At 43.0% G+C, this 26,121-nt stretch overlaps 1 protein-coding gene across 1 annotated transcript; it reads right to left on the bottom strand.

The window, feature by feature from the left end:
- Positions 1–858: 858 nt before the first annotated feature.
- LOC138662882 (oocyte zinc finger protein XlCOF22-like) lies at positions 859–25,700 on the bottom strand. Its single transcript, XM_069748874.1, has 7 exons — positions 25,647–25,700; positions 15,919–16,068; positions 15,610–15,789; positions 15,404–15,527; positions 15,223–15,320; positions 14,934–15,024; positions 859–4,581 (listed from the first exon to the last, which is right to left on the bottom strand). The coding sequence occupies exons 1-7, from the start codon at positions 25,671–25,673 to the stop codon at positions 3,308–3,310; spliced, it is 1,944 nt and encodes a 647-aa protein (XP_069604975.1). The 5' UTR covers positions 25,674–25,700; the 3' UTR covers positions 859–3,307.
- Positions 25,701–26,121: the final 421 nt, after the last annotated feature.

A 26,121-nucleotide genomic window follows, 5' to 3' on the forward strand; every position in this document is an offset into this window, starting at 1 on the left:
AAAAACCTGACCGGCACATCCAAACATAGACTAAGTGTCAACAGGTGCTGAACCTAAAGTCACCAACTCGTATATAGTTAAGTAAATAAGGCAGCACACTGCAGCGCTAAAACATGTAAACTTGAAAACACGAAATTTGAACTGCATTACTGCACTAGAAATATGAAAAATGAGAGCTTTTTGCGCATAAAAATGGCCAATTTTATGTGTACCTGGTAGCCCCTTTACGGCATCTCTCATACCAGGTCCTACACTTGCCTCCACAGAGAGAGAGAATTTTAGTCTAAGAAGAGGTTTCACATGCACCCATTCAGATGGAGACGTTTATTCTCAGCGAGGTAAGGCAAGTGTAGGACCTGGTATAAGAGAGATGCCGTAAAGGGGCTACCAGGTACACATAAAATTGGCCATTTTTATGCGCTAAAAGCTCTCATTTTTCATATTTCTAGTGCAGTAATGCAGTTCAAATTTCGTGTTTTCAAGTTTACATGTTTTAGCACTGCAGTGTGCTGCCTTATTTACTTAACTTGAAACGCGACTTTGGCGCGAAAGTCGCGTACCGCATGGCTGACCCCACACAGGGATCGGGTCGGGTTTCATGAAACCCGACTGTGCCAAAAGTCGGCGACTTATGAAAATGACCGACCCGTTTCGCTCAACCCTACTGGACAGCAGAGTGAAGGCAAAAGGGCCAACAAGTGCTAAACATCTCTGGGAACTCCTTCAAGATTGTTGGAAGACCATTCCCGGAGACTACCTCTTGAAGCTCATCAAGAGAATGCCAAGAGTGTGCAAAGCAGTCATCAAAGCAAAAGGTGGCTACTTTGAAGAACCTAGAATATAATAAGACATAATTTCAGTTGTTTCACACTTTTTTGTTAAGTATATAATTCCACATGTGTCAATTCATAGTTTTGATGCCTTCAGTACGAATGTACCATTTTCATAGTCATGAAAATACAGAAAAATCTTTAAATGTGAAGGTGTGTCCAAACTTTTGGTCTGTACTCTACGTAGCTGTTTAATCATATTAGACATAAAAGGAGTTTCCTGACCTTGTGTAGCCCAATGCAACAAAACTTAGCAAATAGTTCACAAGCTATTAGTTTAGCCAAGGTGTGGCAGAGAGGTATTGCCTCTGGGTACCGGATGGCATAGTCTATCACTACTAATATGTGTTGGTGGCCCTGGGCTGAATTTACTATTGGCCCTACCAGATCCATCGCAATCCGCTCAAAAAGTACCTCTATTATAGGCAAATGGACTCTGGTAGTTCATGGTGAGTGAGGTTAGTTGGCAATCCGAACATGTATGCAGCACCTTTGGACCTCAGTGTAGACACCAGGCCAAAACAACTGCTGTAGTATGCGCTCCTGCTTCTTTTTGGCCCCCAAATGCCCTCCCAGCATGGGAGTGTGAGCCATGTCGAGCACCGGCCGACGATAGGATTGGGGCACTACCGGGTGGCGTAGTCTACAACTACAAATATGTGTTGGTGGCCCCGGGCGGATTTTACCATTGGCTCTACCAGATCCATCGCAATCCTCTTGCCACCTCATGTCGCCTTCAACAACGTTTGGGGTCCAATTTCTCCTGTTACCCTTGGGAAAATAAAAAAATTGGGGGCGAAAAATCATTTTTGTAAAAAAAAAAATTTTTTATTTTTACGGCTCTACATTATAAACTTCTGTGAAGCACTTGGGGGTTCAAAGTGCTCACCACACATCTAGATAAGTTCCTTAGGGGGTCTACTTTCCAAAATGGTGCCACATTTGGGGGGTTCCCACTGTTTAGGCACATCAGGGGCTCTCCAAACGACATATGGTGTCCTATCTCAATTCCAGCCAATTTTGCGTTGAAAAGTCAAATGGCACTCCTTCCCATTCCGAGCTCTGCCATGCGCCCAAACAGTGGAATACCTCCACATATGGGGTATCGGCGTACTCAGGACCAATTGTACAACAACTTTTTGGGTCCAATTTATCCTGTTACCCTTGCTAAAATAAAACAAATGGGATCTGAAGTAAAATTTTTGTGGAAAAAAGTTAAACGTTCATTTTTTTTTTAAACATTCCAAAAATTCCTGTGAAACACCTGAAGGGTTAATATACTTCTTGAATTTGATTTTGAGCACCTTGAGGGGTGCAGTTTTTAGAATGGTGTCACACTTGGGTATTTTCTATCATACAGTATATACCCCTCAAAGTGACTTCAAATGTGATGTGGTCCCTAAAAATAAATGGTGTTATAAAAATGAGGAATTGCTGGACAACTTTTAATCCTTATAACTCCCTAACAAAAAAAAAATTTGGTTCCAAAATTGTGCTGATGTAAAGTACACATGTGGGAAATGTTACTTATTAAGTAATTTGTGTGACATATCTCTGTGATTTAATTGCATAAAAATTCAAAGTTGGAAAACTGCGAAATTTTCGCCAAATTTCCATTCTTTTCACAAATAGCCTCAAGTAATGTCAAGGAAATTTTACCACTAACATGAAGTACAATATGTCACGAGAAAAGCGTTCCAGAGTTAAAACCTCATAAAGGGACAGTGGTCAGAATTGTAAAAATTACCCGATCATTTACCCTTTAAACCACCCTTGAGGGTAAAGGGGTTAAAACATTTCCCACATTCTGAACAGGAAAAGGCTTCTTTCCTGTGTGAGTTCTATGGTGACGAACCAAATCTGATTTCTGCTTAAAACATTTCCCTGAGTGGTACATATTGGGCCGTCTGAAAACGGAGTTTAGTCTAGGACAATTTGTCTGCACTACTAATTAACAGCGGTTACAATACCAAACTAGGGCAGTCACTATAGGAGGAAAAACACAAGAATTATACTGTATTGTCACATGCTATCTATTCCTGACACTGAAGTGGCATATACACTTACGAAGTATATAGTTTGAGGTCTGGGATCTGCCAATATGTGGCTAGTTTTCTGACTGTTTCGGATAACATGATACATGATTTTTGTTTTTTTGGTCTAGTCTCGCTTGACTATAGGTCAATATTAAATAGTCTCCTGATGAGTTGCCTTTGGTGAGGACGATGAAACCAGTAGAAATGAGAAGCTTGGAGAGTGAGTGTGTATATGTCTCACCTCACCCTATATATTCAACTGTGGGGTACATGTTTTTTCTATTAGTCACCTACTGAATAACCTTCAGAGGGTGAATTATGGGTATAGTTTTACATTTGGAATTAATAAAGTTTAGTTTTATCCTTTTGTCAGCAAACATGAGGAATGACAAGAGGCAACCCATTTAAGAAGATTCAATTTTGGTTAAAACTATTCCAACATTATGAACATAAAAAAGGCTTCTCCCCTATGTGATGTCTCTGATGTCTAACAAGATCTGATTTCTGGTTAAAACATTTCCCACATTCTGAACATAAAAAAGGCTTCTCCCCTGTGTGAGTTCTCTGATGTCTAACAAGATCTGATTTCCGGTTAAAACATTTCCCACATTCTGAGCATGAAAAAGGCTTCTCCCCTGTGTGATTTCTCTGGTGACTAACAAGATCTGATTTCCGGTTAAAACATTTCCCACATTCTGAACAGGAAAAAGGCTTCTCCCCTGTGTGATTTCTCTGGTGACTAACAAGACCTGATTTCCGGTTAAAACATTTCCCACATTCTGAGCATGAAAAAGGCTTCACCCCTGTGTGATTTCTCTGGTGACTAACAAGATGCCCTTTCTGGTTAAAACATTTCCCACATTCTGAACATGAAAAAGGCTTCTCTCCTGTGTGAGTTCTTTGGTGTTCATGATGACTCCTTTTGTTGGTAAAACATTTCCCACATTCTGAACATAAAAAGGGCTTGTCTCCTGTGTGAGTTCTTTGGTGTTCATGATGACTCCTTTTATTGGTAAAACATTTCCCACATTCTGAACATGAAAAAGGCTTCTTTCCTGTGTGATTTCTTTGGTGTTCATCACGATTCCTTTTGTTGGTAAAACTTTTCCCACATTCTGAACATGAAAAAGGCTTCTCTCCTGTGTGAGATATTTGGTGTTTAACAAGACTCCCTTTCTGGTTAAAACTTTTCCCACATTCTGAACAGAAAAAAGGCTTCTCCCCTGTGTGAGTTCTATGGTGAAGAACCAAAGCAGATTTCCAATTAAAACATTTCCCACATTCTGAACATGAAAAAGGCTTCTGCCCTGTGTGAGTTTTATGGTGACGAACCAAATCTGATTTGCATTTAAAACATGTCCCACATTCTGAACATGAAAAAGGCTTCTCCCCTGTGTGAGTTCTTTGGTGTGTTACCAATTGTGATTTGTAGTTAAAACATTTCCCACATTGAGAACATGAAAATGAATTATTTGCTTTAGGAGCAGTTTGTTGTTTAATGCCTCTTTTGTGACTTTGATTTTCCTTAGTAGTCAGTAATGAATCAGAAGATGGGACCTGTTTAATAGGATCAGATGACAGATCTTTTCTGTGAATGGATGATGATATATCTGGAGTAATGGCATTCACTTCAGTTGTATCTTGTAGGATTTCTAGATCATCAGATTTAATAATTGAAGAAGTTAGCTGTCCCTCTGATCTTCTGGTACAGTCACCTGCAAAGATAAAAAAAAAGTTTTATCCTTAAGTTTAAAATTTTTAAACATTTCTACTTAAACTGTCCATAAAATGGCAAGCTATGTAAAAAACTTAAATTATTTACCAAGACAATGACAGTTCACAGTCTAATAGAAAACCTTGTTGGATGAACCAGTTGTGTGTGGTATTCAACTGTTTGTTCATTCTGCCTCCCAAATAACGAATAAAAAGAAACCAATCAATGTTATGTAGGCACAAATAATACCAATTCTCATCTCACAAAAAAAAGTCACCACTCAAGTCCATCATCTGTCAATGGAAAAACAGTGGTTCCCACACTATTAGTGGCTCAAAGGCTGTTGAAAAGCAACAGAGTTTCTATAAACCAATCCAGCAAAATCCGCTCTCACTTCTGAGTCTTGCAGTGTGCTCAAACAACATTTAGGATCCCTGTATTTACCAATATTATAGTGAGAAGAATCCACTTAATTTGCGATGTGTGTCTCCTGGAGCACAATCTGGGCACTATGTGCTGGGTAATAAAATGGCAAATGTGTAATTTTCACTCTCCAACTTCCACTTCGTGCTAATTTCCAGAAAGTGGCTTTGGAGTCAAAATATTCATTCCACCTACAAATGTGGTCAAAATTGTTGGTACCCCTCGTTTAATGACAGAAAAACCCACAATGGCCTCAGAAATAACTTGAATCTGACAAAAGTAATAAATCAAAATTCTATGAAAATGAACAAATGAAAGTCAGACATTTCTTTTCAGCCATGCTTCCACAGAATTAAATAAAAAAAAACTCATGAAATAGGCCTGAACAGAAATGATGATACCCTTAAATTACCCGCTTCGTGACCGTCAACAGTAGATAAATGTCGGCGCTAGCAGGGCTTTGTGCTGCGCCAACTTTAGTCTACGGTCTGCGGTTTTGTGCTCATCGGGACCCCCACATACCTTATAAAAAGGGGATTCTGGTGCACAACACTTCCTGTGACCCCCAACCTCATTAAGACCTCATTGGTTCATGTCCTGATGACGTCAGCATCACACTAGTCAATGAAACAAATCACTAGGAAAGTTTGTTGTAGCAATGAACTTTCCCGGGCGATCTGCCTCATAAAAACGCTGTTTCTCCTCAGATCTCCTGTCAGTGAGAGATTAGTGGAGAAACAGTGTTACAAGTGCTGCTGGCAACAGCTGTGTCAGTCAGAGATCTTGGTATAAAGTTAAAAAAAAACAGATAAGGCAGGTTAGGGTTAGTGTTGGGGCTAAAGTTAGGGTTAGGGTTAGTGCTATAGTTAGGGTTAGTGTTAGTGCTATAGTTAGGGTTAGGTTTACTATTAGGCTAAAGTTAGAGTTTATTCTAAAGTTAGGGTTAGGCAAAAGGATTAGGCTTTTATCAATTGTCTCCCCAATAATTTGTTCACGTCAGTCAGAGTTTTCTTTTTCCGGAAAAAAAATAATAAAAACAAGTAAAATGTCCCTTCAGTATTATAGTATAGAGGAGACTTAGGCACTTTTATGTTCTGACAGTGAAGAAAATGCAGTGCCAGATGGAGATGTGGATTTCGAGGGCTTTAGTAGCAGCGACAGTGATAGCTCAGAAATGAGAAGTGATACTAGTCCATCCTCACACACAAGGACCAGTACAACAAGAAGGACAAATAGCGCTTCTGGAGAAATGTCTCCAACTCAGGGAACAATGCCCAGTACTAGCACTGTCCATAGTGCTTGTGAATTGGCGCAAACCAATGTCCAAGGGGCTTTGCCTCTTGATGTAGCATTTCCCAGATGGGGGCTTCGGATTCGGCTACTCCATTCATCCCTAATTTTAATCCTGGTATAAATGTGGAGGTGGAAAATTTTGGACCAATTAATTTTTTTTAATTTGTTTCTGACAGATAGCTTCCTAGAGCATATTATCCTACAAACAAATTTATATGTGTCCCAATTCATCAGCCAGAATCCATGATACTATTATGCTAGGTCAAATTTATTGACTCCAAATAATGTCTTAGAAATGAAAAAACAATTTACGACTTACATTCACTATGGGGCATGCTAAAAAAACGAGAATTCGGTCCTATTGGTCCAACCGTCCTGTTCAAGCCACCCCAATGTTTTCTGCTGTTCTTCCTAGGACTCGTTATGAAATGCTCATGAGATTTTGGCATTTTAACAACAATAGTCAATGCCTGCCCAGAAAAGCCCCAGAACATGACAGAGTATTCAAAATCAGACCCATCATCAAAGACTTGACAGAAAAGTTCTTAAAGCTCTAGACCCCAACAGAAAACATTTCCATTGATGAGTCCCTTGTAAAATTCAAAGGAAAACTGCACCTCAAGCAATTTATTCCTTCTAACAGGGCAAGGATCGGAATAAAGCTCTATAAAATGTGTGAGAGTTGAACCGGATACACATCAGCTTTTCGCATTTATGAGGGGAAAGATAGCCAACTAAACCCACCAGGATGCCCTACTTATCTGGGGACATCTGGAAAAACCGTATGGGAGCTGATAACTCCATTTTTACAAAAAGGCAACAATCTGTATGTTGACAACTACTACACCAGCATACCCCTATTTAAAAGTCTGGTTGAACATAAGAAGGAGGTTTGTGGGACCATTTTCAAAAACTATCAGGAGTTTCCACAATCATTGATCAGCAAAAAGTTCCAAAAGGGACAGTCGGGGCTTTACACAATGGAGAGCTGCTTGTCCTTAAGTATAAAAAAGATATTTTTATCCTGAGCTCGATCCACACAGATGCCACAAGGGCCACTGCAGACCAACAGGGATCCACTACTCCAAAACCTGTGTCTGTCATTGACTACAACAAATATATGGGGGGTGTGGACCTTGCAGATCAGGTTCTACAGCCATACCAGGTACAAAGAAAATCATATACCTGGTATAAAAAGTTAGTCATTTATTTGTTTCAGGTGGCCACATATAATTCTTTTGTGTTAAACAAAAAAAAGCCGGAAATGCAGAAACTTTCCTTGTTTATTAGGAAATGGTCATTGAAATTCTTGTTTTTGAAAATGTTGTCCCCGCCAATCCCTTAGAATCTGAAGATGTCAGAAGACTCACTGAGCGACATTTTATTGCACTCATTCCAGCAACTGAAACAAGAAAGAACCCCAGAGAAGATGTCATGTATGTTCCAAGAGAGGAATGAGGCAGGATACCCGCTATTATTGCCCACAATGCCCATCATTGCCGGCCTTATGCCTCCACGACTGATTTATAATCTTCCACACAGAACCACGTTTTTACACTGTTTTGACATTCAAGCATTTGGTTTATTTAGTGATAGACATCTGAGTAGAGCTGACTTAACAATTTCCGGGGGTAGGTGGGGGATGTCTCCAGAGACACAAGCTGGGCACAATATATTGGGCACTACAATGACATTTTTGCAATTATTGCTCTAAAACTTCCACTACGTGTTTCTGGAAATCATACATGTAGTGAAAATGGTCACTATATCCATAGATGAATTCCCAGAGGGGTGTCATTTCCAAAACGGGGTCACTTCAGGGGGATCCTGTTGTTCTGGCACTTAGCTGCTCTCCAAAGTGCCATAGCAGCAGAATCCCACTGAAGTGACCCCATTTTGGAAATGACACCCCTCTGCGAATTCACCTATGGGTGTAGTGACCATTTACCTATCTACCTATTTTCCAATGTAAATTCTGGGGTTAAAACATTTTAGTGGTAAAAATGTAATTATTTTTTCTTCACTGCCCAATGGTATAATTTTCTATGGAACAGCTGTGGTGTCAGTTTGCTCACTGCACCACTAGAAGAAATCATTCAGGGAAGTATTCTGTAAAATGCAGTCACTTTTGGGGGCTTATGCTGTTCTGGCACTTCAGGGGCTCTGACAATGTGACATGTCACCCACAAACAATTCCAGGAAAATCTGCTCTCCAATATGGCATGCCTTCCCTTCCGAGCTCTGCCGTGCACCCAAACAGTAGATTTCCCCCACATATGGGGTATCGCCGTGATCAGGAGAAATTGCACAACAAAATGTATGGAGCATTTTCTCCTGTTACCCTTGTGAAAGTAAAAAAAATTAGGTCTAAAGGAAAAATTTTGTGAAAGAAAAGTAAATGTTTATTTTTTCCTTCCACATTCCATTCATTCCTGTGAAGCACCTGAAGGGTTAATAAACTTCTTGAATGTGATTTTGAGCACCTTGAGGGGTGCAGTTTTTAGAATGGTGTCACACTTGGGTATATGCTATCATACAGAATATACCCCTCAAAGTGACTTCAAATGTGATGTGGTCCCTAAAAATAAATGGTGTTGTAAAAATGAGGAATTGCTCGTCAATTTTAACCCTTATAACTCCCTAAGGGCATGAAAATTCAAAGTTGGAAGTTTCTAAATTGTCGCCAAATTTCAGTTTTTTTCACAAATAAACTCAAGTAATGTCAAGGAAATTTTACCACTATTTTACCACTTACATGAAGTACAATATGTCACGAGAAAAGCATTCCAGAGTTAAAACCTCATAAAGGGACAGTGGTCAGAATTGTAAAAATTACCCGATCATTTACCCTTTAAACCACCCTTTAGTTAGTTTTAGCATTTAGTGAACTTAGTAAAAAAGCCAACCAAAAAACAAGTGTGGGACTGCACTTTTTTTTGCAATTTCACCGCACTTGGAATTTTTTTCCCGTTTTCCAGTACACGACATGCTAAAACCAATGATGTCGTTCAAAAGTACAACTAGTTTTGCAAAAAATAAGCCTTCACATGGCCATATTGACGGAAAAATAAAAAAGTTATGGTTCTGGGAAGAAGGGGAGCGAAAAACGAACAAGCCCAAGGTCATGAAGGGGTTAAGAGACAGATGCTACTGGACAGGCGTCGCTGGTGTCATTTTGCTGGATGTAACTTTTTTTTTTAAGCCTCCCAATAGCCACAACATTATAGACATTATCAACAATAAAATCAACACTATTATATGAATTATGTAAAAATGGGGGGCAGGTCAGTGAGGGATCAGCGACCGGTCATAAGCCAATACAGATGAATATGTAATCAGATCACCACATAAAGCCCCGCCCACAGCACCGCCCCAGAGCACCACAAAGCCCCATCCACAGCCCCGCCCCAGAGCACCACAAAGCCCCACCCCAGAGCACCACAAAGCCCCGCCCACAGCCCCGCTCCAGAGCTCCACAAAGCCCCACCCCAGAGCACCACAAAGCCCCGCCCACAGCCCCACTCCAGAGCTCCACAAAGCCCCGCCCACAGTCCTGCCCCAGAACATCGCAAAGCCCCACCCCAGAGCACCACATAAAGCCCTGCCCACAACCCCGCCCCAGAGCACCACATACAGCCCCGCCCACAGCCCCACCCCAGAGCACAAGAATCTCATTAACTGAAAACTACAAATACAGATTATACAACAGTAAACCAGAGTTGCATTCATTTATGGTGGACCATTGGAGCTACTATGAATCCTGACCAGAAGATTAGAGGAAATAATATTGCTCCCCATTTCAGGAGAGATTGTGCAGTAATCTGAATTTCTTAGGATTAAAAACAATGTAATTTATGAGGTGGAGTGAATCCATGAAACCAGGGCTGGAGCCAACACATCTCCTGCAAGCCGGAATAAATGTATATTACAGCCATCAGCCACGCACAGCTCAGAGATATATCATGGCACTGGTGTGATGGGTTTATGGAGATTATTACAATCCTCCTGGAAGTTAGTGGGTTTTAACCCCTTTCGACATCTGCCGTACTATCCCGTCAAGGTGGGGTGGGCCCGTATGACCACCGACGGGATAGTACATCATACGCTATCAGCCGCGCTCACGGGGGGAGAGCGGCCTATCGCAGCTGACATCCGGGCACTATGTGCCAGGGGCGGTCACGGACCGCCCCTGGCACATTAACCCCCGGCACGCCGCGATCAAACATGATCGCGGTGTGCCGGCGGTACAGGGAAGCATCGCGCAGGGAGGGGCTCCCTGCGGGCTTCCCTGAGACCCCCGCAGCAACGCAATGTGATCGCGTTGCTGCGAGGGTATCCTACCTCCTTCCTCGCTGCAGGCCAAGATAGCCACAGCATCTGGGTCCTGCAGGGAGGGAGGTGGCTTACCAAGTGCCTGCTCAGAGCAGGGCTTGGTAAGCCTGCAGTGCTCTCAGACAGATCGCTGATCTGACAGAGTGCTGTGCAATCTGTCAGATCACCGATCTGTGATGTTCCCCCCTGGGACAAAGTATAAAAGCTGTAAAAAAAATTTCCACATGTGTAAAAAAAAAAATTCAAAAAAATTCCTAAATAAAGAAAAAATATATATTATTCCCATAAACACATTTCTTTATCTAAATAAAAAAACAAACAATAAAAGTACACATATTTAGTATCGCCGCGTCCGTAATGACCCAACCGATAAAACTGTCCCAACTAGTTAACCCCATTCAGTAAACACCGTAAGAAAAAAAAAAAAAAAACGAGGCAAAAAACAACGCTTTATTATCATACTGCCGAACAAAATGTGGAATAACACGCGATCAATAAGACGAATATAAATAACCATGGTACCGCTGAAAGCATCATCTTGTCCCGCAAAATAAGAGCCACGATACAGCATCATCAGCAAAAAAAATTAAAAAGCTATAGTCCTCAGAATAAGCGATGCAAAAATAATTATTTTTTCTATAAAATAGTTTTTATCGTATAAAAGCGCCAAAACATAAAAAAAATTATATAAATGAGGTATCGCTGTAATCACACTGACCCGAAGAATAAAACTGCTTTATCAATTTTACCAAACGCGGAACGGTATAAACGCCTCCCCCAAAAGAAATTCATGAATAGCTGTTATTGGTCATTCTGCCTCACAAAAATCGGAATAAAAAGCGATCAAAAAATGTCACGTGCCCAAAAATGTTACCAGTAAAAACGTCAACTTGTCCCGCAAAAAACAAGACCTCACATGACCCTGTGGACTCAAATATGGAAAAATTATAGCTCTCAAAATATGGTAACGCAAAAAATATTTTTTGCAATAAAAAGCGTCTTTTAGTGTGTGTGACGGTTGCCAATCATAAAAATCCGCTAAAAAACCCGCTATAAAAGTAAATCAAACCCCCCTTCGTCACCCCCTTAGTTAGGGAAAAATTAAAAAATTTAAAAAATGTATTTATTTCCATTTTCCCATTAGGGTTAGGGCTAGGGTTAGGCCTAGGGTTAGGGTTGGGGCTAAAGTTAGGGTTAGGGTTGGGGCTAAAGTTACAGTTAGGGTTTGGATTACATTTACGGTTGGGAATAGGGTTGGGATTAGGGTTAGGGGTGTGTCTGGGTTAGAGGTGTGGTTAGGGTTACCGTTGAGATTAGGGTGTGTTTGGATTAGGGTTTCAGTTATAATTGGGGGGTTTCCACTGTTCAGGCACATCAGGGGCTCTCCAAACACGACATGGCGTCCGATCTCAATTTCAGCCAATTCTGTGTTAAAAAAGTAAAACAGTGCTCCTTCCCTTCCGAGCTCTCCCGTGTGCCCAAACAGGGATTTACCCCAACATATGAGGTATCAGCGTACTCAGGACAAATTGGACAACAACTTTTGGGGTCCAATTTCTCCTGTTACCTGTCATGATCCCAATGGCAGGGAATCACAAAAGGACAAACACAAACGAGCTCTAGGGTGATGGAACCTGAGCTGACTGCGACCCTAAATCTAAACACACAAATAGCAATAGCCGGGGAACGTGCCTACGATGATCCTAGACGTCTCGCACCAGCCGAAGATCTAACTTCCCCTATTAGAAGAAACACAGACCTCTCTTGCCTCCAGAGAAATACCCCACAGAAATAGCAGCCCCCCACATATAATGACGGTGAAATGAGAGGAAAGCACATACGTAGTATGAAAACAGATTCAGCAAAATGAGGCCCGCTAAAGCTAGATAGCAGAGGATACAAAAGTAAACTGCGCGGTCAGCAAAAAACCCTTCAAAAAACCATCCTGAAATTACTTGAACTCATGTTCCAACTCATGGAACATGAGGAGTAATTACAGCCCACTAGAGCAACCAGCAGCAAAGAATCACATATCTGCAAACTGGACTAAGACCAAAATTAAGCAAAACGTGGAACAGGAAAAACAAAAACTTAGCTTGTCCTGAAGATTAATGAAGCCAGAAGCAGAGGCAACAAGACACACTGATAACATTGATAGCCAGCCAGGAAATGACAAGAAAGCCAGGTTAAATAGGAAACTCCCATATCCTGATGGAACAGGTGGAACCCAGAGACCGCAGAAAACACAAGTCACCCAGTACCATCAGTAACCACCAGAGGGAGCCCAAAAACAGAACTCACAACAGTTACCATTGGGAAAATACAAAACTGGGGGCTAAAAAATAATTTTTGTGGGAAAAAAAAAAGATTTTTTATTTTCACGGCTCTGCGTTATAAACTGTAGTGAAACACTTGGGGGTTCAAAGCTCTCACAACACATCTAGATAAGTTCCTTAGGGGGTCTAGTTTCCAAAATGGTGTCACTTGTGGGGGTTTCTACTGTTTAGGTACATTAGGGGCTCTGCAAACGCAATGTGACGCCTGCACACCATTCCATCTAAGTCTGCATTCCAAATGGCACTCCTTCCCTTCCGAGCTCTGCCATGCGCCCAAACAGGGGTTTACCCCCACATATGGGGTATCGGCGCACTCAGGACAAATTGGTCAACAACTTTTGGGGTCCAATTTCTTCTCTTACCCTTGGGAAAATAAAAAATTGGGGTCGAAAAGAATTTTTGTGAAAAAAAATGATTTTTTATTTTTACGGTTCTGCATTATAAACTTCTGTGAAGCACTTGGTGGGTCAAAGTGCTCAACACACCTTTAGATACGTTCCTTAGGGGGTCTACTTTCCAAAATGGTGTCACTTGTGGGGGGTTTCAATGTTTAGGCACATCAGTGGCTCTCCAAACGCAACATGGCGTCTCATCTCAATTCCAGTCAATTTTGCATTGAAAAGTCAAATGGCGCTCCTTCGCTTCCGAGCTCTCCCATGCGCCTAAACAGTGGTTTACCCCCACATATGACGTATCGGTGTACTCAGGACAAATTGTACAACTTTTAGGGTCCATTTTCTCCTGTTACCCTTGGTAAAATAAAACAAATTGGAGCTGAAGTAATTTTTTTGTGAAAAAAAGTTAAATGTTCATTTTTATTTAAACATTCCAAAAATTCCTGTGAAACACCTGAAGGGTTAATAAACTTCTTGAATGTGGTTTTGAGCACCTTGAGGGGTGCAGTTTTTAGAATGGTGTCACACTTGGTTATTTTCTTTCATATAGACCCCTCAAAATTACTTCAAATGTGATGTGGTCCCTAAAAAAAATGGTGTTGTAAAAATGAGAAATTGCTGGTCAACTTTAAACCCTTATAACTCCCTAACAAAAAAAAAATTGGTTCCAAAATTGTGCTGATGTAAAGTAGACATGTGGGAAATGTTACTTATTAAGTATTTTTTGTGACATATCTCTGTGATTTAATTGCATAAAAATTCAAAGTTGGAAAATTGCGAAATTTTCAAAATTTTCGCCAAATTTCCATTTTTTTCACAAATAAACGCAGGTAATATCAAAGAAATTTTACCACTATCATGAAGTACAATATGTCACGAGAAAACAATGTCAGAATCACTGGGATCCGTTGAAGCGTTCCAGAGTTATAACCTCATAAAGGGACAGTGGTCAGAATTGTAAAAATTGGCCCGGTCATTAACGTGCAAACCACTCTCGGGGCTTAAGGGGTTAATACAAATTGAAAAGTCAGGATAAAGGGAAACTCTGTTATTGTCCAGAAATTCACACTTGGCCTCACTGCACATTTAATGTTGTCGCTCATAAAAGTTAAGTTTGGCCAGAAAGACGGGACCTGGTCTTGTAGCGACCATATGATCACATTCAGCAGCACAGAAGGGAGAGAAGGGAGATTCATCCGATAAGATCTCAGGGTTCTAGGAAGCCACCAGCATCATTACCCTCCGCTTTCTCTTACAGGACCATCATAATATTTTTCTACAAGTGATTTTCTATCTACGTACGCTGGCATTTGGCTTTATAGTTCACAGATCTGGGCAGGTAACAGCGTCTCCTAAACCCAGGGGGTAGGTGGATCTACCAGGTTGTAAGTTCTATAGAAAAGGGCTTTCAATAACCAAAGTCATTAGAACAGTTTTGGGTGGAGGAGAATGTTGTGGTCTAGAGGCAAAATGGTGATCATGGTAATACGGCCGGACTACACCACCGATAAAGCAGCCACAGCCGGTGATGAGAAGAATCTGTGACTTCTCTGCATTTAGTGGTCACTACTCACCTCGGTAGCCATATGTGGGAATCTTCTCTTTACACCGCTCATCCCCCCTCTCATATGTCTCTGTAGTATTAATATGGGTCAGATCTTCACCCTGAAACAAATATTATAAAAGTCACCGACAGACGGAGAAGTCACATCTATGATCAGCTCTAATCCTGCCATCTCCACCGTTCTCATTACACAAGTATAAAACATATAATACTGGTGGATAAAACAAGACTGAGCACAAGACCTTCACCGGCATCTACACATCATAGGGGAGATCTCCTGACACCTTCTCTCCATCTACCTGATGGTCCTGAGAAGCACTGGGATCTTCTTGGTTACAGTCCTGTGGAAGAAGAGGACGGGGACATCTCTCTGGTGTTGTCCTCTTACTGGATAGATCTGGAGGAAACACATACAGGGAGTGAATTCATTCTTTACATACAGATAATTATAGGCCGGGTGTATTTAGTCCTGTCTATTACCTGGAGATGTGAGGGGCTGGGGAACCTCCATTATGACGTTCTTGTACAGATCTCTGTGTCCTTCTAAATACTCCCACTCCTCCATGGAGAAATAGACAGCGACATCCTGACACCTTATAGGAACCTGACACATACAATGATACCGTCATCCCCCGATTCCTTCATAGTGTTACTGTATAATGTCCCAGCATTCCCAGCAGTGTCACCTCTCCAGTCAGCAGCTCAATCATCTTGTAGATGAGTTCTAGGATCTTCTGGTCATTGATGTCCTCATGGATCAGAGGGTGAGGTGGAGGCCCCGTGATTGGGCTCAGGGGTCTTCCCCATCCCTCAGACACAGGGTCCTGACAGCGATCACTAGAGGTCTTCTTCACCACTCTGTAATCCTGGTAATGGAGATACACATTAATAAATCTCACTACAGACATTTCCAGAGTCCTCTCCTCTTCAGTTCTGTCCGTCTGTTATTCCCATAGATGAGAATGATGTAATGTGACGTCATCAGAATCTCTCACCTCTCCAGTAAGCCGGAAGAGGATCTCTAGGGTGAGGTGTAATATCCTCTCAGCCATCTTGTCTCTGTCCATATCCGTCTTTGATGGGTAAATCAGGAAAATTCTCTTTTGTAGAAGATCTTCACTGAGAGGATCCGATATTGTAGAGACCTGAATGAGAAGATGAGCCGATGTAACATCATAAGAATCCTGTAATAATACAATTACTGGAGATAATAAGGGAAACATATGAGATTATTTATTATTTTACAGTATGTAGTTTCCTTCTTTACATCTACTAATAAATCCTATATATTTAGGCCACAGACAACAAGCAGTTTCCTCCTCGGAGTCGGCAGCTGAATACGTTTCTCATAGACTCATCTTCCATAACGCTAAATCTCGTCTCATTTACCGACCCTGGAATCGGCATTAGCAATACTGCAGGAGATATTCATTACACGCGACATGAGAAATAACTACTTCATGATGAGGACGACATCTTCATCTTCTACTACGGCTCTAGAGACAGATTTGGCCAGAGTCGGTCACTGACTCCATCACCACCGGCCTCTATATGAAGGTTTCCCGTCTTCCCCGCACAGTAATCTTCTATCACGTTAGATCTCAGGTCTGATTCACACACAGAAGTTTGTTTATAGCCTAGGAAGGGGGTAATACCCATGGAGCTTCCCTGGCTATTATTATCAGCTCACAACTGAATACTTAGCCTTTAGTGGCTATTAAAATGGGGGACTCCTCTAAAAAGTGACGTAGTTTGCCGCTATATTTAATAACCAGCAAAGGCTATGCAGACAGTTGAAGGTTGATATTAATAGCCTAGGAAGGGGCCATGGATACTGTGCCCCCAGGCTAAAAATATCAGCTCTCTGCCGCCCGGAAAAGGCACATCTCCAAAATGCACTAATTCTGGCACTTAGCCTCTCTCTTCCTACTTGCCCTTTAGCTGAAATTATTATTATGGGAAAGAGAGGGTGACCAATACCACACCCCACCGAGCGCTGTAACTTCATAGGCATCATAGCAATCAAGTGGGCTACCGTTTTGGATGACACGCTCCTGCCTATCCAACTATCGTATGGTAAATATCTCATAGATCCTGGGTTCATTAGTATTCGCAACAAAAATGAGGCTGAGTATTCATTAACTGTCGGTGGTCGGAGGTAGTCAGTGAGGTGGATAGTACCATATTGTGCATGTAGGGGCAGTACTGTGGGAACATTAGAAAGTGGGGGGATAGCAGTACTGTGGGGACATTATACTGTGTCTGTGGGAAGCCACTATTGTGAGAACAAAATACTGTGTGAGGTGGGATGATTGTACTGTGGGAGATTATACTGTGTGTGGGGGCATGACGGTACTATGAGAACATTATACTGTGTGTGGGGGGGTATGGCGGTACTGTAGGAACACTATACTGTGTGTGGGGGTATGGCGGTACTATGGGAAGATTACACTGTGTGGGGTGATATGGCAGTACCATGAGAAGATTATACTGTGTTTGGTTGGATAGAGGTACTATGAGAACATTATACTGTGTGTGGGGGTATGGCGGTACTGTGAGAACATTATACTGTGTGTGGGGGTATGGCGGTACTGTAGGAATATTATACTGTGTGTGGTGGTATGGCAGTACTTTGAGAAGATTATACTGTGTGTGAGTATGGCGGAACTATGAGAAGATTATACTGTGGGCGCGGGGTATGGCGGTACTGTAGGAACATTATACTGTGTGTGGTTGGATGGAGATAATGTAGGAACATTATACTGTGTGGGGGGTATGGCGGTACTATGAGAACATTATACTGTGCGTGGGGGTATGGCGGTCCTGTTGGAACATTATACTGTGTGGAAGGGTATGGCGGTACTATGAGAACATTATACTGTGTGTGGGGGTATGGCGGTACTATGAGAACATTATACTGTGTGGGGGGGTATGGCGGTACTGTAGGAACATTATACTGTGTGTGGTGGGATGGCGGTACTATGAGATTATAGTGTGTGTGGTTGTATGGCGGTACTATGAGAACAGTATACTATGTGTGGGGGTATGGTGGAACTATGAGAATATTATACTATGTGTGGGGGTATGGCGGTACTGTAGGAATATTATACTGTGTGGGGGGGTATGGCGTACTATGAGAACAGTATACTATGTGTGGGAGTATGGCAGTACTGTAGGAACATTATACTGTGTGGGGGGGGGTATGGCGGTACTATGGGAAGATTACACTGTGTGGGGTGATATGGCAGTACCATGAGAAGATTATACTGTGTTTGGTTGGATAGAGGTACTATGAGAACATTATACTGTGTGTGGGGGTATGGCGGTACTGTGAGAACATTATACTGTGTGTGGGGGTATGGCGGTACTGTAGGAATATTATACTGTGTGTGAGAGTATGGCGGAACTATGAGAAGATTATACTGTGGGCGCGGGGTATGGCGGTACTGTAGGAACATTATACTGTGTGTGGTTGGATGGAGGTAATGTAGGAACATTATACTGTGTGGGGGGTATGGCGGTACTATGAGAACATTATACTGTGCGTGGGGGTATGGCGGTACTATGAGAACATTATACTGTGTGTGGTTGTATGGCGGTACTATGAGAACAGTATACTATGTGTGGGAGTATGGCGGTCCTGTTGGAACATTATACTGTGTGGAAGGGTATGGCGGTACTATGAGAACATTATACTGTGTGTGGGGGTATGGCGGTACTATGAGAACATTATACTGTGTGGGGGGTATGGCGGTACTGTAGGAACATTAAACTGTGTGTGGTGGGATGGCGGTACTATAAGATTATACTGTGTGTGGTTGTATGGCGGTACTATGAGAACAGTATACTATGTGTGGGAGTATGGCAGTACTGTAGGAACATTATACTGTGTGGGGGGGGTATGGCGGTACTTTGAGAACATTATACTGTGTGTGGGGGTATGGCGGTACTGTAGGAACGTTATACTGTGTGGGGGGGTATGGCGGTACTATGAGAACATTATACTGTGTGGGGGGGGTATGGCGGTACTATGAGAACATTATACTGTGTGGGGGGGTATGGCGGTAGTGTGAAAATACCTTCTTTACGAGAGATGCCAGTACTGTGGAAACATTATACTGTGTGTGGGGGTATGGTGGTACTGTAGGAACATTATACTGTGTGTGGGGGTATGGCGGTACTATAAGAACATTATACTGTGTGTGGTTGGATGGAGGTAATGTAGGAACATTATACTGTGTGTGGGGGTATGGCGGTACTATGAGAACATTATACTGTGTGGGGGGGTATGGCGGTACTATGAGAACATTATACTGTGTGGGGGGGTATGGCGGTACTGTAGGAACATTATACTGTGTGTGGTGGGATGGAGGTACTATGAGATTATAGTGTGTGTGGTTGTATGGCGGTACTATGAGAACATTATACTGTGTGTGGGGGTATGGTGGTACTATGAGAATATTATACTGTGTGTGGGGGTATGGCGGTACTGTAGGAACATTATACTGTGTGGGGGGGTATGGCGGTACTATGAGAACATTATACTGTGTGTGGAGGTATGGCGGTACTGTAGGAACATTATACTGTGTGTGGGGGTATGGCGGTACTATGAGAACATTATGCTGTGTGGGGGGGGTACGGCGGTACTATGAGAACATTATACTGTGTGGGGGGGTATTGCGGTACTGTAGGAACATTATACTGTGTGTGGTGGGATGGCGGTACTATGAGATTATAGTGTGTGTGGTTGTATGGCGGTACTATGAGAACAGTATACTATGTGTGGGGGTATGGTGGAACTATGAGAATATTATACTGTGTGTGGGGGTATGGCGGTACTGTAGGAATATTATACTGTGTGGGGGGGTATGGCGGTACTATGAGAACATAATACTATGTGTGGAGGTATGGCGGTACTGTAGGAACATTATATTGTGTGTGGGGGTATGGCGGTACTATGAGAACATTAGACTGTGGGGGGGTATGGCGGTATTATGAGAACATTATACTGTGTGGGGGGGTATGGCGGTACTATGAGAACATTATACTGTGTGTGGTTGGATGGAGGTACTGTAGGAACATTATACTGTGTGGGGGTATGGCGCTACTGTAGGAACATTATACTGTGTGTGGGGGTATGGCGGTACTGTAGGAACGTTATACTGTGTGTGGGGGTATGGCGGTACTATGAGAACATTATACTGTGTGTGGGGGTATGGCGGTACTATGAGAACATTATACTGTGTGGGGGGGTATGGTGGTACTATGAGAACATTATACTGTGTATGGGGGGGTATGGCGGTACTGTAGGAACATTATACTGTGTGTGGTGGGATGGCGGTACTATGAGATTATAGTGTGTGTGGTTCTATGGCGGTACTATGAGAACAGTATACTATGTGTGGGGGTATGGTGGTACTATGAGAATATTATACTGTGTGTGGGGGTATGGCGGTACTGTAGGAACATTATACTGTGTGGGGGGGTATGGCGGTACTATGAGAAAATTATACTGTGTGGGGGGTATGGCGGTACTATGAGAACATTATACTGTGTGGGGGGGCATGGCGGTACTATGAGAACATTATACTGTGTGTGGATGGATGGAGGTAATGTAGGAACATTATACTGTGTGGGGGGGTATGGCGGTACTATGAGAACATTATACTGTGTGGGGGGGTATGGCGGTACTATGAGAACATTATACTGTGTATAGGGGTATGGCGGTACTATGAGAACATTATACTGTGTATAGGGGTATGGCGGTACTATGAGAACATTATACTGTGTATGGGGGTATGGCGGTACTATGAGAACATTATAATAATAATAATCTTTATTTTTATATAGCGCTAACATATTCCGCAGCGCTTTACAGTTTGCACACATTATCATTATGCTGTGTGTGGGGGGTATGGCGGTACTGTAGGAACATTATACTGTGTGTGGTGGGATGGCGGTACTATGAGATTATAGTGTGTGTGGTTGTATGGCGGTATTATGAGAACAGTATACTATATGTGGGGGTATGGTGGAACTATGAGAATATTATACTGTGTGTGGGGGTATGGCGGTACTGTAAGAACATTATACTGTGTGGGGGTATGGCGGTACTATGAGAACATAATACTATGTGTGGAGGTATGGCGGTACTGTGAGAACATTATACTGTGTGTGGGGGTATGGCGGTACTGTGAGAACATTATACTGTGTGTGGGGGTATGGCGGTACTGTAGGAACGTTATACTGTGTGTGGGGGTATGGCGGTACTATGAGAACATTATACTGTGTGGGGGGTATGGCGGTACTATGAGAACATTATACTGTGTGGGGGGGTATGGCGGTAGTGTGAAAATACCTTATTTACGAGAGATGCCAGTACTGTTGAAACATTATACTGTGTGTGGGGGTATGGCGGTACTGTAGGAACATTATACTGTGTGTGGGGGTATGGCGGTACTATGAGAACATTGTACTGTGTGTGGTTGGATGGAGGTAATGTAGGAACATTATACTGTGTGTGGGGTATGACGGTACTATGAGAACATTATACTGTGTATGGGGGGTATGGCGGTACTGTAGGAACATTATACTGTGTGTCGTGGGATGGCGGTAGTATGAGATTATAGTGTGTGTGGTTGTATGGCGGTACTATGAGAACATTATACTGTGTGTGGGGGTATGGTGGTACTATGAGAATATTATACTGTGTGTGGGGGTATGGCGGTACTGTAGGAACATTATACTGTGTGGGGGGTTATGGCGGTACTATGAGAACATTATACTGTGTGTGGAGGTATGGCGGTACTGTAGGAACATTATACTGTGTGTGGGGGTATGGCGGTACTATGAGAACATTATGCTGTGTGGGGGGTATGGCGGTACTATGAGAACATTATACTGTGTGGGGGGGTATGGCGGTACTATGAGAACATTATACTGTGTGTGGTTGGATGGAGGTAATGTAGGAACATTATACTGTGTATGGGGGTATGGCGGTACTATGAGAACATTATACTGTGTGTGGGGGGTATGGCGGTACTGTAGGAACATTATACTGTGTGTGGTGGGATGGCGGTACTATGAGAACAGTATACTATGTGTGGGGGTATGGTGGAACTATGAGAATATTATACTGTGTGTGGGGGTATGGCGGTACTGTAGGAACATTATACTGTGTGTGGGGGTATGGCGGTACTATGAGAACATTATACTGTGTGGGGGGGGTATGGCGGTATTATGAGAACATTATACTGTGTGGGGGAATATGGCGGTACTATGAGAACATTATACTGTGTGTGGTTGGATGGAGGTACTGTAGGAACATTATACTGTGTGGGGGTATGGCGCTACTGTAGGAACATTATACTGTGTGTGGGGGGTATGGCGGTACTGTAGGAACATTATACTGTGTGTGGTGGGATGGCGGTACTATGAGATTATAGTGTGTGTGGTTGTATGGCAGTACTATGAGAACAGTATACTATGTGTGGGGGTATGGTGGAACTATGAGAATATTATACTGTGTGTGGGGGTATGGCGGTACTGTAGGAACATTATACTGTGTGGGGGTATGGCGGTACTATGAGAACATAATACTGTGTGTGGAGGTATGGCAGTACTGTAGGAACATTATACTGTGTGTGGGGGTATGGCGGTACTATGAGAACATTATACTGTGTGGGGGGGTATGGCGGTATTATGAGAACATTATACTGTGTGGGGGGTATGGCGGTACTATGAGAACATTATACTGTGTGTGGTTGGATGGAGGTACTGTAGGAACATTATACTGTGTGGGGGTATGGCGCTACTGTAGGAACATTATACTGTGTGTGGGGGTATGGCGGTACTGTAGGAACGTTATACTGTGTGTGGGGGTATGGCGGTACTATGAGAACATTATACTGTGTTGGTGGGTATGGTGGTACTATGAGAACATTATACTGTGTGGGGGGGTATGGCGGTAGTGTGAAAATATCTTCTTTACGAGAGATGCCAGTACTGTGGAAACATTATACTGTGTATAGGGGTATGGCGGTACTATGAGAACATTATACTGTGTATGGGGGTATGGCGGTACTATGAGAACATTATAATAATAATCTTTATTTTTATATAGCGCTAACATATTCCGCAGCGCTTTACAGTTTGCACACATTATCATTATACTGTGTGTGGGGGGTATGGCGGTACTGTAGGAACATTATACTGTGTGTGGGGGTATGGCGGTACTGAAGGAACATTATACTGTGTGTGGGGGTATGGCGGTACTGTAGGAACATTATACTGTGTGTGGGGGTATGGCGGTACTATGAGAACATTATGCTGTGTGGGGGGTATGGCGGTACTATGAGAACATTATACTGTGTGGGGGGGTATGGCGGTACTATGAGAACATTATACTGTGTGTGGTTGGATGGAGGTAATGTAGGAACATTATACTGTGTATGGGGGTATGGCGGTACTATGAGAACATTATACTGTGTGTGGGGGGTATGGCGGTACTGTAGGAACATTATACTGTGTGTGGTGGGATGGCGGTACTATGAGAACAGTATACTATGTGTGGGGGTATGGTGGAACTATGAGAATATTATACTGTGTGTGGGGGTATGGCGGTACTGTAGGAACATTATACTGTGTGTGGGGGTATGGCGGTACTATGAGAACATTATACTGTGTGGGGGGGGTATGGCGGTATTATGAGAACATTATACTGTGTGGGGGAATATGGCGGTACTATGAGAACATTATACTGTGTGTGGTTGGATGGAGGTACTGTAGGAACATTATACTGTGTGGGGGTATGGCGCTACTGTAGGAACATTATACTGTGTGTGGGGGGTATGGCGGTACTGTAGGAACATTATACTGTGTGTGGTGGGATGGCGGTACTATGAGATTATAGTGTGTGTGGTTGTATGGCAGTACTATGAGAACAGTATACTATGTGTGGGGGTATGGTGGAACTATGAGATTATACTGTGTGTGGGGGTATGGCGGTACTGTAGGAACATTATACTGTGTGGGGGTATGGCGGTACTATGAGAACATAATACTGTGTGTGGAGGTATGGCAGTACTGTAGGAACATTATACTGTGTGTGGGGGTATGGCGGTACTATGAGAACATTATACTGTGTGGGGGGGTATGGCGGTATTATGAGAACATTATACTGTGTGGGGGGTATGGCGGTACTATGAGAACATTATACTGTGTGTGGTTGGATGGAGGTACTGTAGGAACATTATACTGTGTGGGGGTATGGCGCTACTGTAGGAACATTATACTGTGTGTGGGGGTATGGCGGTACTGTAGGAACGTTATACTGTGTGTGGGGGTATGGCGGTACTATGAGAACATTATACTGTGTTGGTGGGTATGGTGGTACTATGAGAACATTATACTGTGTGGGGGGGTATGGCGGTAGTGTGAAAATATCTTCTTTACGAGAGATGGCAGTACTGTGGAAACATTATACTGTGTATAGGGGTATGGCGGTACTATGAGAACATTATACTGTGTATGGGGGTATGGCGGTACTATGAGAACATTATAATAATAATCTTTATTTTTATATAGCGCTAACATATTCCGCAGCGCTTTACAGTTTGCACACATTATCATTATACTGTGTGTGGGGGGTATGGCGGTACTGTAGGAACATTATACTGTGTGTGGGGGTATGGCGGTACTGAAGGAACATTATACTGTGTGTGGGGGTATGGCGGTACTGTAGGAACATTATACTGTGTGAGGGTATGGCGGTACTATGAGAACAGTATACTGTGTGGGGGTATGGCTGTAGTGTGAAAATACCTTTTTGACGAGAGATGCCAGTACTGTGGAAACATTATACTGTGTGTGGGGGTATGGCGGTACTATGAGAATATTATACTGTGTATGGGGGGGTATGGCGGTACTGTAGGAACATTATACTGTGTGTGTGGGGGTATGGCGGTACTATGAGAACATTATACTGGGTGTGGGGGTATGGCGGTACTATGAGAACATTATACTGTGTGTGGGGGTATGGCGGTACTATGAGAACATTATACTGTGTGTGGGGGTATGGCGGTACTATGAGAACATTATACTGTGTGTGGGGGGTAAGGCGGTAGTGTGAAAATACCTTTTTTACGAGAGATGCCAGTACTGTGGAAACATTATACTGTGTGAGCGCCATCATATATATCACATAAGGGGTGTAAAAAGGAGAGTCATAAAAAGACTCCTCAGGGCTGTGCTGCATTTGTACAGACTGCTATCTGCCGTCCAGACGGGACCATGTGACATCAATGGGAAGAGGGAGGGTTTCCGGAGGGAACAGTCTAGAGGGTGCACCTGGTCAGGAGACCTTGATGACGCAGTTACTGATATTATAAAGGCCGGAGCCCCAAAGGCAGAACAGATTTGGCGCCAACAAAGGAAAGGGGTGCGGGGAAGAATCTGAGGTACCAGCTCATGGTAAAGTGCCCGAGGCAGCTGGGTGTGGGGCAGAACCTGCTTACAGGGCATAATGGGGGCATTACACTGTGTGGGGCCAAGAAAGGGGCCCTGTACTAGGAGAACAATCCGCTCCCTCACTTCCTGTCCTCCATAGTTGGCTCGTATGTATCTATTACAGGAAACAGAACAACAACGTTATGATTCTTATAAAGAGTCTCAGTGCAGAAGGGGTTAATGTCCCCGCGCTCAGTAATGGGGAATCTCCACATACCTCCACCTGCAGAGCCGCACTCCACATATATGGCTGCTCTGTGCGCACAGGACCTGTGATGACGTCACGCCCATGTGACCGGAGGGGGCGGAGCCTCTCCCTCCATAGAGCAGACAGGAGGAGGCTGTGGATGTCAGGGCGGAGTTCGAGGATTTTGTGCAGGATGTGCAGTAGTGATGGGCAGTCCGGCTCTTTTTGGTGATCCGGCTCTTTTGGCTCGCGAACCGGCTCTTTTTCAAAATAAAAATCCGTTTTCCATAGTCCTTGCTCCAGGTGTTTGCCTGTACAGTGAGGGCCTCATTATACACCTGTAGAAGTATCTAGTGAAGCAGTACAGACTGTTTTTTAGCATTGCTATTTCCTCAGATTGTCAGCTCTTGTGAACAGGGCCCTGCTACTCGGTTGTAGTCTTATGTATTACTTAAGGGCTTGTTTTCACATGCGAGGAACACGTCCAAGTCTCGCATGTGGAAAC

The sequence above is a fragment of the Ranitomeya imitator genome, chromosome 2 (assembly GCF_032444005.1).
Source record: "Ranitomeya imitator isolate aRanImi1 chromosome 2, aRanImi1.pri, whole genome shotgun sequence".
Classification (NCBI taxonomy): Eukaryota; Metazoa; Chordata; class Amphibia; order Anura; family Dendrobatidae; genus Ranitomeya; species Ranitomeya imitator.

Excerpts from the sequence above, each read along its gene's own strand:
- LOC138662882 (XM_069748874.1), bottom strand. The coding sequence starts at position 25,673 with ATGTGGAGTGCGGCTCTGCAGGTGGAG. Across the intron at positions 15,321-15,403 it reads CCAGCCCCTCACATCTCCAG|ATCTATCCAGTAAGAGGACA; the intron begins GTAATAGACAGG and ends TGTTTCCTCCAG. Across the intron at positions 4,582-14,933 it reads TCCCACATATGGCTACCGAG|GTGACTGTACCAGAAGATCA; the intron begins GTGAGTAGTGAC and ends TTATCTTTGCAG.